The 12,235-nt window shown below is 68.0% G+C and overlaps 1 protein-coding gene across 2 annotated transcripts; it reads left to right on the top strand.

Moving 5' to 3' along the window:
• Positions 1-10,932, top strand: SORT1 (sortilin 1). 2 transcript variants are annotated; one of them, XM_064173584.1, is made up of 20 exons: positions 1-223; positions 1,716-1,775; positions 2,002-2,075; positions 2,219-2,321; positions 2,423-2,587; positions 3,219-3,292; positions 3,385-3,434; positions 3,823-3,950; positions 4,041-4,185; positions 4,788-4,943; positions 5,104-5,210; positions 5,837-5,939; positions 6,026-6,194; positions 6,760-6,950; positions 7,635-7,824; positions 8,110-8,226; positions 8,353-8,461; positions 8,762-8,868; positions 9,184-9,307; positions 9,525-10,932. In XM_064173584.1, the coding sequence occupies exons 1-20, from the start codon at positions 17-19 to the stop codon at positions 9,537-9,539; spliced, it is 2,394 nt and encodes a 797-aa protein (XP_064029654.1). In that variant the 5' UTR covers positions 1-16; the 3' UTR covers positions 9,540-10,932. The 2 variants fall into 2 exon arrangements, with proteins under 2 accessions (XP_064029654.1, XP_064029653.1); XM_064173583.1 differs by having other exon boundaries at positions 2-223; positions 3,820-3,950.
• The last annotated feature ends 1,303 nt before the right edge of the window (positions 10,933-12,235 follow it).

The raw sequence follows: 12,235 nt of genomic DNA, 5'->3' as shown, positions 1-12,235 counted from the left end.
GGCGACCGGAGTCGCGATGGGCCCGCGGCGGGCGGCTGGGCTGGCGCTGGTGCTGGCGCTGGCGGCAGCGGCGCTGGGGCTGCGGGAGCCGGCACGGCACCGGGCACGGCTCCCTCGAGGCAGCAACGGCCTGGCGGCGGCGGTGGCGGCGGTGGCGGGAGAAGGCGAGGCCTGCGGCGGCCTGCGTGGAGACCCAGCCGCCCTCGGCAACAACACGCACCAGGTGAGGCGGCGGCGGCGGCCCGACCGACAGCCGGACGGACAGACCGACAGACCTCCAGAGCCAGCGGGGAGGGGCAGCGGGACCTACCCGGGCCGGGCCGGGGTGGGGGGGGGGCGACATGGGACACTGAGCCCCGCCCCGCTCCGGGATAGGCGGAGGGACAGCCCCGACCGGCCCTGGCCCGGCCTGACTGGCGGCCCGTGGGCAGGGCGGACGGACAGACGGACGGGAGGACAGAGACATCCTCCCTGCATCCTTCGGGCGGGCAGGCAGACATCTGCCCTGTGTCCTCTGGGACAGACAGACAGACAGACACCCGCACGCCCTGGCAGAGACAGACAGACATTGCCCTGGGATGGACAGACAGACAGACAGACATTGCCCTGGGATGGACAGACAGACAGACAGACATTGCCCCCTGCCTCCCCTGGCACGGGCAGACACCTGCATCTGCTGGGGTAGATGGACAGACAGACAGACGTCCCGCGGGGTAGGTGGAAGGACTGACAGACGTCTGACTCTGGGCTGGCTCCTGTGTCCCTGGGTGAGCAGGAGCAGGATGGGGCAGACAGACAGACAGACGTTGCCCTAAGGGGCAGACAGACAGACAGACACCAGCCCATGGCTGCTGGCAGAGGCACCTGCTGCAGCGGGACAGACAGACGGACAGCCCCTGGGATGGATGCATGGATGGATGGACAGACAGACATCCCCCTCCATCCTCTGAGGCAGGCAGGCACTGCCTGGCACCTGCTGGCAGAGGCACCTGCTGGGGTGGGACGGACAGACAGACAGACAGCCTGTGCATGGCAGCGCACCCCTGTGCCCCCCAGGGGCGGGTGGAGGCTGCCCCCGGGGCTGGCACCAGCCCCGTGCGGGGATGGGTGCTGGGATCTGCCGGGAGCTGTGCCAGGAACTGCCAGGATCGATTCCAGGATCTGTTGGGATCTGTTGGAATTGGTGCCAGGATCTGTTGGGATCGGTGCTGGGATCTGTAGGGATCAGTGCCAGGATCTGCTGGCTCTCGGCTGCCAGCTGTGCCCGCCCTGCTAGCCCTGCCAGTGGCCGCAGGGTGGCTGTGCCAGCCCAGCCTGCCCATCCCCGCGCTGGTCCCCTGCCAGTTTGCCTACTTTCTGCCCTCCCCTCCGTGAGGCAGTGCCAGCCGCGGGGCAGGGCACAGGGACACGGTTGGCACTCTGCTGTCCCCTCCCTGCCAGCTCTGGGCTGGCCCTGCACAGGGGCTGGGGGCTCTGGGGGGCATTGCCAGGCTCTGAGTGGGGCTGGGGAGGTGCCAGCACTGGGCGGGGGGGGGAGTACTGAGGGGACTCTCCTGTCCCCGTGGGGATGGTGTCACTCCTGGGTGGGTGACAGGGACCACCAGGACCGTGGTGTCCCCGGGGGGGGGGGGCACGTTCGGGGCACTGCCACCCTGCCCTGGGGTGTCCTGGCGCCGGTGCCCGCACTGAGTGCGCTGCTCTGGCCTCTCCTGCAGTGTGTCTTCGATGACCTCAGCGGCTCCGTGTCACTGTCCTGGGTTGGGGACAACACTGGGGTAAGCCCTGGGGGGTGCTGACCCCCCCCGACATCTCCAGTCCTCTCCGGGGGTGGGCACCAATGCCCTCATCCTGTCCCCGAGGGGCTGCTGGCACCTGGGCTGGTGGCATGGGGGTGCCCGGGTGGGGGCAGCTCTTCTCCGTGGGGCTGGGGACACACAGCTGAGCGCTGTGGCTGTGGCCTGACCTCTGTGCCCCCTCCCTGTGTGCCCCCTCCCTGCCCAGGTCATCCTGGTGCTGACCACGTTCCAGGTGCCCCTGGTGATCATGAGCTTCGGGCAGTCCAAGCTCTACCGCAGGTGAGACCTGCCCGTCCCCACCCGGGGACTGGCACCTGGGGGGTGGGTGGGTGGGCAGGCAGGGGACCCCCCTCCCTCCCCCTGCCAGGGTCTGGTGGCACTGCTGCCCCCTCCCGTGGCACTGCTGCCCCCTCCCGTGGCAGCGAGGACTACGGGAAGACCTTCACGGACATCACGGAGCTGATCAACAACACCTTCATCCGCACCGAGTTCGGCATGGCCATCGGCCCCGGCAGCTCGGGCAAGGTGGGAAGGGGCCTGGCACCGCCGCCCCCCGGCGCCTGCCCGCCTCCTGCCGCGCTGCTGGCACTGCTCCCGCCGGGGCTGAGCCTCCTGCCCTGCCGCAGGTGATCCTGACCGGGGACGTCTCGGGGGGCAGCCGCGGGGGTCGCATCTTCCGCTCGGCTGACTTCGCCCGGAGCTTCGTGCAGACCGAGCTGCCCTTCCACCCGCTGCTGCAGCTCTCCTACCACCCCCGCCGCGCCAGCCTGCTGCTGGCCCTCAGCACCGAGGTGAGGGGCAGGGGGCACCTCCCCGGGCACAGCCCTGCCTGCTGCTGCTGGCCCCGCCCAGGGCCTGGCTGCGTCCTGACCTCCAGCCCCGCCCAGGTCCTGGCTGTGAGCTGAGCTCCATCCCCGGCCAGGTCCTGGCTGCGTCCTGAGCTCCATCCCTGGCCAGGTCCTGGCTGTGTCCTGAGCTCCATCCCTGGCCAGGTCCTGGCTGTGTCCTGAGCTCCATCCCTGGCCAGGTCCTGGCTGCGTCCTGAGCTCCATCCCTGTGCCCAAGGCCTGTCCACGACCTCAGCATGGGGACAGGGACATGGCTGGGGATGGTTTGGAGGCCCAGAGCTGAGGGCAGGAGCTGGGGGGGGTCTGGGTCTGTGGGTGGGTGGGTGTCTGTGGGTGTGGGTGGGTGTCTGTGGGTGTCTGTGGGTGTGGGTGGGTGTGAGTGGGTGTCTGTGGGTGTGAGTGGGTGTCTGTGGGTGTGGGTGGGTGTCTGTGGGTGTGAGTGGGTGTCTGTGGGTGTGAGTGGGTGTCTGTGGGTGTGGGTGGGTGTCTGTGGGTGTGAGTGGGTGTCTGTGGGTGTCTTTGGGTGTGGGTGGGTGTCTGTGGGTGTCCCTAGCCTCGCTCTCTGCTCCCTCAGAACGGCCTCTGGGTCTCCAGGGACTTTGGGGCGAGCTGGCAGGAGATCCACAGAGCTGTCTGCTTGGCCAAGTGGTAAGTGGCTGCCTGCAGGGGGCGCTGCTGGCACCCTGGGGCACTTTGTCACACCTCTCTGGGGGTCTCCTCTCTCTCCTCCTCTTCCTCAGGGGTGCAAACAACAACATCTTCTTCACCACCTACCTGAACAACTCCTGCAGTAAGAGCTTCGTGGTCCGGGGGGAGCCGGGGCCTGGGGGGGCTCTGCTGGCAGGGGAGGGGGAGTCACCCAGTGGTTGCTGGTGGGTGCTGGGCAGCACCCTCAGGCCCTCAGCCTCTTCAGGGCTTGCCAGGCAGCCCCAGCGGTGCCACCTACAGCTCTGTAGTGGCACTCAGCCCCAGGGTGTCACCCTCAGCCCTACAGTGTGACCCCCAGCCCCAGGGTGTCACCCCCAGCCCCAGGGCATGTCCTCTGGAGAGCCTCCCCAGCAGCCCCCTCCCCAGCGGGCATGGCTGTGCCCAGAAGGGGCCAGGCTGGGTGCCAAGGCCCAGGCAGTGGCAGCGAGGGGGCTGCAGCTCCTTAATCCCTGAGCCTTCTCCTTAAGAAGCTGACCTGGGGCTGCTGGAGCTGAAGAGGACCAACGACTTGGGCAGGACCTTCAAGGTCATCGGCACCAAGATCTACTCCTTCGGCCTCGGGGGTCGCTTCCTCTTCGCCTCCGTCATGACTGAGAAGGTCCTTGTCAGCCCTGTGCTGCCACTGCCCCTGCTGCCCCCCCCCCTCCTGGCGAGGAGGATGAAGGGTGAGGAAGCTTCTCTCCCCCAGGGCACCACCAGGCGCATCCACGTCTCGCTGGACCAGGGGGAGAGCTGGAGCATGGCTCAGCTGCCCTCCGTCGGCCACGAGCAGTTCTACTCCATCCTGGCGGCCAACGACGACCTGGTCTTCATGCACGTGGACGAGCCAGGGGGTGAGTGGGCACAGCTGGGCACAGCTGGGCACAGCTCTGCGCCTCTGGGGGTGGGGCTGGCCTGGCCCTGCTGTGCCGCGGAGGAAAGACTCTGCCACGAAGGGGTGAGGCCACAGCTGGGCACAGCTTTGGGCCCCTGGCGCTGAGGAGGGCTCCCAGGAGAGGCTGGAGCAGGTCTAGAGAAGGGCACCAGAGGTGGGGAAGGGTCTGGGGAGCAGGGCTCGGGGGGAGCAGCTGAGGGAGCTGGGGGGAGCTCAGGGTGGAGGAGGCTGAGAGGAGACCTCGCTGCTCTCTGCAGCTGCCTGAGGGGAGGCTGCAGCCAGCTGGGGTTGGGCTCTGCTGCCAGGGCACAAGGGGCAGGATGAGAGGAAATGGCCTCAAGCTGCCCCAGGGCAGGTTCAGGTTGGCCACGAGGAACAATTTCTGCCCCTCGAGGCTTGCCCAGGCCTGGCCCAGGCTGCCCAGGGCAGTGCTGGAGTGCCCACCCCTGGAGGGGCTCCAGAGCCTGGAGCTGTGGTGCTGAGGGCCATGGCCTGGCAGTGCCCTGGCACTGCTGGGCTGAGGCTTGGACGCCTGCAAGCTGCTGCCCGTGCCCGCTGCAGACACAGGCTTTGGCACCATCTACACCTCTGACGACCGTGGCATCGTCTACTCCAAGTCCCTGGAGCGCCACCTGTACACCAGCACGGGCGGGGACACAGACTTCACCAACGTCACCTCCCTGCGCGGCATCTACATCACCAGTGTGCTGTCCCCGGGTGAGCGCCGCCCCGCGGGCACTGCCAGCCGCCGCCTGCGCAGGCTGCACGGAGCGGGACGCGGCGGGCACCGTCCCACACCCGCCAACTCCTCCTCATCCTCCTCTTGCCTACTTCTCATCTTCCTCCTTCCCCTCTGCCCCTCCTCTCCCCCCCCCAGACAACTCCATCCAGTCTGTCATCACCTTTGACCGTGGGGGGCAGTGGATGCCCCTGCGGAAGCCCAAGAACACCACCTGTGACTCCACGGCCAGGAGCAAGGAGGAGGTGAGTCTGTGCCCCCTCCCTGGTGCCACCTGTGTGCTGAGCAGGGAGCCAGCCTGTGCCCTGGCTCCTGCTGGAGACGCTGAGGGCATAGGGACAGCTGGGCACGGGGCTGAAGGTGGCACTGTGGGGCTGAGGGTGGCACTGTGATGGGGCCATGGGTGGCACTGTGGCGCTGAGGGTCATGCCATGGGGCTGTGGGTGGCACCGTGGGGCTGTGGGTGGCATTGTGGTGCTGAGGGTCATGCCATGGGGCTGTGGGTGACACCGTGGGGCTGTGGGTGACACTGTGGTAGGGCTGTGGGTTCACTGTGGGGCTGCCTGGCAAGTCAGGCTGGGGGGCCCTGGGGGTGCTCCCCAGCATCCACTGGGCATTAATGGGTGACTGCCCTCTGCTGGGTCTCTGCGGGCTCCTGGCTGGGCACTGCTCCCTCTCTCCTTCCCTCCTCCTTTTCTCTTCCTTCTTCTGCTCTTGACTCTTTTCCTTCTCCTTCTCTCCTCCTCCTCCATCTCCTCTCCTCTTCCTCCTCCTCTCCTCTTCCTCCTCTGCTCCTCTTCCTCCTCTGCTCCTCCTCCTCCTCCTCTCCTCCCTGTCCTCTCCTCCCTCTCCCCTCCTGTCCCTCCTGCAGTGCAGTCTCCACATCCACGCCTCCTACAGCATCTCGCAGAAGCTCAACGTTCCCATGGCTCCTCTCTCCGAGCCCAACGCCGTTGGCATCGTCATCGCCCACGGTACCAGCCCTGCCCCGGGGTGGGGAAGCAGTGTGGGGACGGGGAGCCCAGGCTGGCACGTGTGCCATGTGCCCACCTCCCTGCAGGCAGCGTGGGGGGAGCCATCTCGGTGATGAGCCCTGACGTGTACATCTCGGACGATGGGGGCTACACGTGGGCACGGATGCTGGAGGGGCCTCACCACTATGCCATCCTGGACTCGGGGGGGCTGATCGTGGCCATCCAGCACACCAGCCAGCCTGTCAGCGTCATCCAGTACGTGCAGGGCAGCCTCAGGCCGAGGGGGGGCTGGGCAGGTGCCTCCTGAGCCGCCCGAGTGTTGGGGGAGGGGAGAGGAAATGGCCTCAGGTTGTGCTGGGGACAGGCTCAGGTTGGCAGCGAGGAACAACTTCTGCCCCTGGGGAAGGGAAGCTGAGAAGGGTCTGGGGAGCAGGGCTGGGGGGGAGCAGCTGAGGGAGCTGGGGGGGTCCAGCCTGGGAAGGAGGAGGCTGAGAGGAGACCTCACTGCTCTACCACTCCTTGGCCAGCTGAGGTTGGGCTCTGCTGCCAGGGCACAAGGGGCAGGATGAGAGGAAATGGCCTCAGGCTGCCCCATGGCAGGTTCAGGTTGGCCATGAGGAACAATTCCTGTCCCTCGAGGCTTGCCCAGGCCTGGCCCAGGCTGCCCAGGGCGGTGCTGGAGTGCCCACCCCTGGAGGGGCTCCAGAGCCTGGAGCTGTGGTGCTGAGGGCCAGGGCTTGGCAGTGCCCTGGCATTGCTGGCTTGGCCTCGAGGACCCCACACGGTTCCGTGGTGCCAAGGTTCCCCCTGGCCCTGGCAGGTTCTCCACGGACGAGGGGCAGTGCTGGTACCAGTACAGCTTCACCTCTGAGCCCATCTTCTTCACCGGGCTGGCCTCGGAGCCTGGCGCCCGCTCCATGAACGTCAGCATCTGGGGCTTCCGCGGCAGCTTCCTGGCGCGGCAGTGGCTGTCCTACACCATCGACTTCGGCCAGCTGCTGAGCCGCCCCTGTGAGCGCCGCGCCGGGCACCGCGCGGGGGCAGGGACCTGGGCACAGCTGGCATGGGGGGCACACGGGGCTGAGGCTGCATGGGGGCAGGGACCTGGGCACGGCTGGCATGGGGGGCACACGGGGCTGAGGCTGCGTGGGGGCAGGGACCTGGGCACAGCTGGCATGGGGGGCACACGGGGCTGAGGCTGCGTGGGGGCAGGGACCTGGGCACGGCTGGGCTGGAGGGCACAAGGGGCTGAGGCTGCATGGGGGCAGGGACCTGGGCACGGCTGGGCTGGAGGGCACAAGGGGCTGAGGCTGCGTGGGGGCAGGGACCTGGGCACGGCTGGGCCGGGGGGCACACAGGGCTGAGGCTACGTGGGGGCAGGGATAGGCAGGGAATGGGAGTAGATGGGGCTGGGGGCACACAAGTCTGGGGGCAGACAGGGCTGGGGACAAGCAGGGCTGAGGGTAAATGGGGCTGGAGGGCACACAGGGCTGGGGGTGAGTGGGGCTGGGGGCACACAGGGCAGGGGTGAGTGGGGCTGGGGCCAGGCTGCAGGTGCCATTGGCAGAGCCCTGGGCAGGGCTTGCGGCGCTCAGCCCCCGCGGTGGGCAGCAGGCGCCAGGGTGCCGCGGGTCGGAGTTGCCAGGCGGGCGTTGGTGCCCGGGCGGCCGTGGCAGCGAGCGCCGTGCCCCGCAGGCGAGGACAAGGACTACATCATCTGGCTGGCACACTCCAGCAACAGCAGCGACCCCAGCGACGGCTGCATCCTGGGCTACAAGGAGCAGTTCCGGCGGCTGCGCAAGGCCTCGCTCTGCCACAACGGCAGGGACTACGCCGTGGGCAGGCAGCCCTCGCCCTGCCCCTGCACGCTGCAGGACTTCCTCTGGTAGCCGCCGCGGGCACCCCCTGCCGCGGGCACCCCCCCGCGGGCACCTCCTCCCCACCCCTTCCCCGCTGCCGCATGGCTCCAGCTGGTGCCAAGCTGGGGCTCAGCTCCTTGCCCTCCTGTGCCCATTGCTGTGGCACTGCTGTCACGCACTGGGTCCTGCAGTGCCCCCAGCTTGGCTCTCCCTTGCCCAGCTGCCCCCCGCGCTGCCGTGGGGCCGGTGGGCAGTGCCACCCAGCTGCGTGCCCGGGGGGGGTCTCAGCTGCCTGTGCCCTCCCCCCGCAGTGACTTTGGCTACTTCCGCCCCGAGAACCGCTCCGAGTGCGTGGAGCAGCCTGAGCTGCGTGGGCACGACCTGGAGTTCTGCCTCTACGGGCGCCAGGAGCTGCTGCGCACCAGCGGGTGAGGCTGCGCCCCCGTGGGCACCCCCCGGGGGCAGGCTGGCACCCAGCGGCCGCAGAGCCTGCCCCGGTGCCACCGCCTGGGTGCCACCGCCTGGGTGCCACCGCCTGTCCCCTCCCCCCCCAGGTACCGGAAGATCCCCGGGGACAAGTGCGTGGGGGGGGAGAGCCCCAGCCGGGAGGAGAAGGACATGAAGAAGAAATGCACCAGCGACCTGCTCAGCCCCGGGCAGCTGGTAGGGCACCGGGCACGGGCTGGCACCCGGGCACTGGGGCTGGGTACTGGGCACTGGGCGCAGCTCTGGGCAGCAAAGGCACTCTGAGCATTCGTGTGGCACCATCTGGGCACATTGGCAGCTCTGGCATGGGTGGCACCAGCAGGGCACAGTGACAGCTCTGGACATCACTGTGCCACGGGGCTGGGGCAGTGACTTCTCTGGGCATTGGTGATGCCAGGGCTGGCCCCTGGGGGTGCTGGTTGGGTTTAGGGGTGTCGCCAGTGCTGCCCAGCCCCAGGCTTGTCCTTGTGCCCGCAGGCAGCGTCGCCCAGCTCCATGCCCATCGTGCTGGCAGTGGTGGCAGTGCTGTTTGTCACTGCTGCTGCCAGCGTCCTGCTGGTCAAGAAATACGTCTGCGGGGGCAGGTGAGAGGACACCCAGTGCCCAGTGCCACCCACGCACCTTGGCATCACCCGGTCCCACCCCTGTACCCCACTGCCACCCACACACCTTGGTGCTGCCCACATAGCCCAGTGCTACCTGCCCACCTCAGTGCCACTGGCACACCTGGTACTGCCCGCACGGCCCGGTGCCACCCACACTCCCTCTGTCACCCTCACACCCCACTGCCGCCTTTACCCCGATGCCACCCCTACACCTCGGTGCCAGCCGCGCCCCCTGGCGGCAGCGCGGTGCCATGGCAGGCAGTGCCCGGTGCCATGGCAGTGCCGTGCCCGCAGGTTCCTGGTTCACCGCTACTCGGTGCTGCGCCAGCACGCGGAGGCCAACGGCGTGGAGGGGCTGGAGGGGCTGGGCAGTGCCAGCCTGGCCACCAAGGGAGGCTACCATGATGACTCCGACGAGGTGAGCGGGGAGGGGGGCCCAGGCTGTGCCCCCCAACTCTGCTGGGGCTGGCACCCACCCCTTGGGGGCACCCACACTCTGTCACCCACCCCTTGGGGGCACCCCTATGCTGGCACCCATGCCCCTGGCGACAGCCTCGTGCTGTCACCCACCCTTCAGGGGCACCCCCACTCTGTGTCCCCCTGCCCCCCCATGTGCCACTCTCCTCTCTCCCCAGGGCCTCCTGGAGTGACACTGGGGACACCACCGTGGCCCCCCCAGAGTGGGCAGAGCCCTCCCTGTACCCTCTGCCTGCCCCCCCCCCCGAGGGCTGCTTTGCTGCTGGGTCCTGGGGGGGTCTGCACTGAGCCCCCCCCGGCCTGGGGCAGCTTTTCTGGGCTTTTCCTCCTGGGGTTGTCCTTTAGGGAGCCAAAAACCCCTCCCGGACCCCCCCCAAATAAACATCCTGAGGGGGCTGGGGACAGACCCTGCTGGGGGGGACACAGACACAGACCCTTGCGGCCCCCCCTGGCCCTGCTGCCTCTTCCTGCTCCAAAGCAATACCAGCCAGACCCTGCCCCCCCCGGACCCCCAACTTTAGGTGTGGGGGGGGTCCCTGTGGCCATGGGGTGACAGCCAGACCCTGCCCCCCTCCCGGGACCCCCCCCAGGATGTTGCAGCAATAATGAGACAAAGATTTGAAGCCTTTTGAGGCGGGGGGGGGAGGGTGCAGGTAGAACAAAAAAGGGTGGGGGGCATCTCACAGCAGCTCCCTCCCCCCCCCGCCCAGTCCCCTTAATTCAAGGTAGGTTCTTTGCTTGCCCCCCCCCCCCGACCCCCCCTCTTGCCCTCCCCCCCCCAGGTTCTGGTCCCAGCACTGTTAAAGTCCCTTACACTGGAACCCCCTTTTTGGGGCTGGGGGCACTCCCATGTAGCCCCCCCAGTCATAGCTGAGGTCCTGGGGGGGGCTTCATATGACTCCCCCTTCCCCCCCCCACTTTGCACCCCAGTTTGGCTATGGCTGGGGGGGGACATTACTTGAGCACCTCCCCCCCAGGCTGCAGGGACTGGGGAGGGGTCCCCTGTGGTGTGTGTGTGCCCCCCCCAGTGGTTAGGGGTGGAGGGGGGGCCCAGAATAGGGAAAGGGTCCCCCCCCAGCAGTTGAGAGGGGGAGGGGGCTCCCAAAATGGGGAGGGGGTGCCCTGTGGTGTGTGTCCCAGTGGATAGGGGGGGCACAGAATGGGGAGGGGGTCCCTTGTGTGTGTCTGTGTGTCCCCCCCCCAGCTATCAGGACAGGGCCATGTTGTCATGTGTGTGTCCCCCAGCATGGCACTGGCAGAACTGGGGGGACCCTCCCCCCCCTTCCAGCCCCCTCCTCCCTTCCAACTCCCCCCCCCCCTTGCATGTGCTTCAGCGGCCCCATGGGACTCGCTTGGGGACAGGGGCTGGGGGCAGGGACAGTGTCACAACCTCCCTCCCCCTCCCCCACACTACAAAGCCATAACCCCTGAGGGGGGGGGAGCAGTGGCACCCCCAGCCCCCCCCATTACCCCTGGCCTGGTTTGGGGGGAGGGGGCAGGGGCTGAGCCCCCACTTTGTAAGGGCAATTTCTGTATATTTGGGTTAGAAATAAAGCCAAAAATGGACTCCTGAGCTCCTGCTCCGGGGGGGGCACTGGAGGGGTAGGGGTGAAGTTGGGGTACAAGCTGGGGGGGGGGCACCTGGGTGGGGGTGAGAGGATGATGGAATGGGTGGGGCTGGGAGGGACCTCCCCAGCTCCTCCAGCCCAGCCTGGGCCCCCCCTGCAGTGCCTGCGCCTGCAGCTCGGTGAGCAGCAGGGCACAGGGGGGCAGTGCCAGGGGCACATGCCCGGGGGGGTGCCAGCAGCTGCTGCCCCTGCAGCGCCAGGGGGCACCCAGGCGTAAAAGACTAAAGTTTAATCCAGTTTAAGGCCACTCAATACAAACGCACAGGGGGGGGGGGGGGGGCATGCAAGTATAAACCGGGGGGGGACACACAGAGATCTGGGGGGGGGAGGCTGCCGGTGGGGCTGGGAGGGGGCTTTAGGGGTGCCTGGGATGGACGGGGGGGGGGGGGGGCATGCATCACCTGCAGGGGTGGGCTCAGTGTCACCAGGGCCATCAGAGGGGGGGGGAAAAGTGGCTCCTGCCCCCCCGGGTTTGTGCTCCAAGGGATGGGCACCTCCTGCCCCCTCTTTTGTTTCGTTTTGCGGGGGGGCAGGATCCAGCCCTCAACACCAGCCCAAGCTGTGCCAGGGTGGGGGTGTGCCAGGATGGTGCCAGCTGGATGTGGGGTCAGGGATCCACCACGGACAAGGACACTTTGGGCCAACAGCAGTGAAGAGACCGAAAAGGTCTGGGGGGGGGTGGGGAAGAATCCCCCCAGGGACTATCATCACCCTGGGTCCGTACTGGGCCCACTCAGTGCCACCCCCACCCCCCCTCAGTCCCTGGCAGGGTCCTGCTGCTGCCTTGAGAGGAGAGGAGAGGAGAGGAGGAGGGAGAGGAGAGGAGAGGAGAGGAGAGGAGAGGAGAGGAGAGGAGAGGAGAGGAGAGGAGAGGAGAGGAGAGGAGAGGAGAGGAGAGGAGAGGAGAGGAGAGGAGAGGAGAGGAGAGGAGAGGAGGAGGAAGAGGAGAGGAGGAGGAAGAGGAGAGGAGGAGGAAGAGGAGAGGAGGAGGAAGAGGAGAGGAGGAGGAAGAGGAGGGGAGGAGGAAGAGGAGAGGGGAGCGAGGAGGGGAGGAGGAAGAGGAGAGGGGGAGGAAGAGGAGAGGAGAGGAGGGGGGAGGAGAGGAGAGGAGGGGAGAGGAGGGAGGGGAGGGGAGGGGAGGGGAGAGGAGGGGAGGGGAGGGGAGGGGAGGGGAGGGAGGGGAGGGGAGGGGAGGGGAGGGAGGGGAGGGGAGGGGAGGGGAGGGGAGGGGGGAGGAGAGG

The sequence above is a fragment of the Pogoniulus pusillus genome, chromosome 39 (assembly GCF_015220805.1).
Source record: "Pogoniulus pusillus isolate bPogPus1 chromosome 39, bPogPus1.pri, whole genome shotgun sequence".
Classification (NCBI taxonomy): Eukaryota; Metazoa; Chordata; class Aves; order Piciformes; family Lybiidae; genus Pogoniulus; species Pogoniulus pusillus.
Note: the sequence above shows the minus strand (reverse complement) of the source record. Positions and strands in the feature narration are given on the sequence as shown.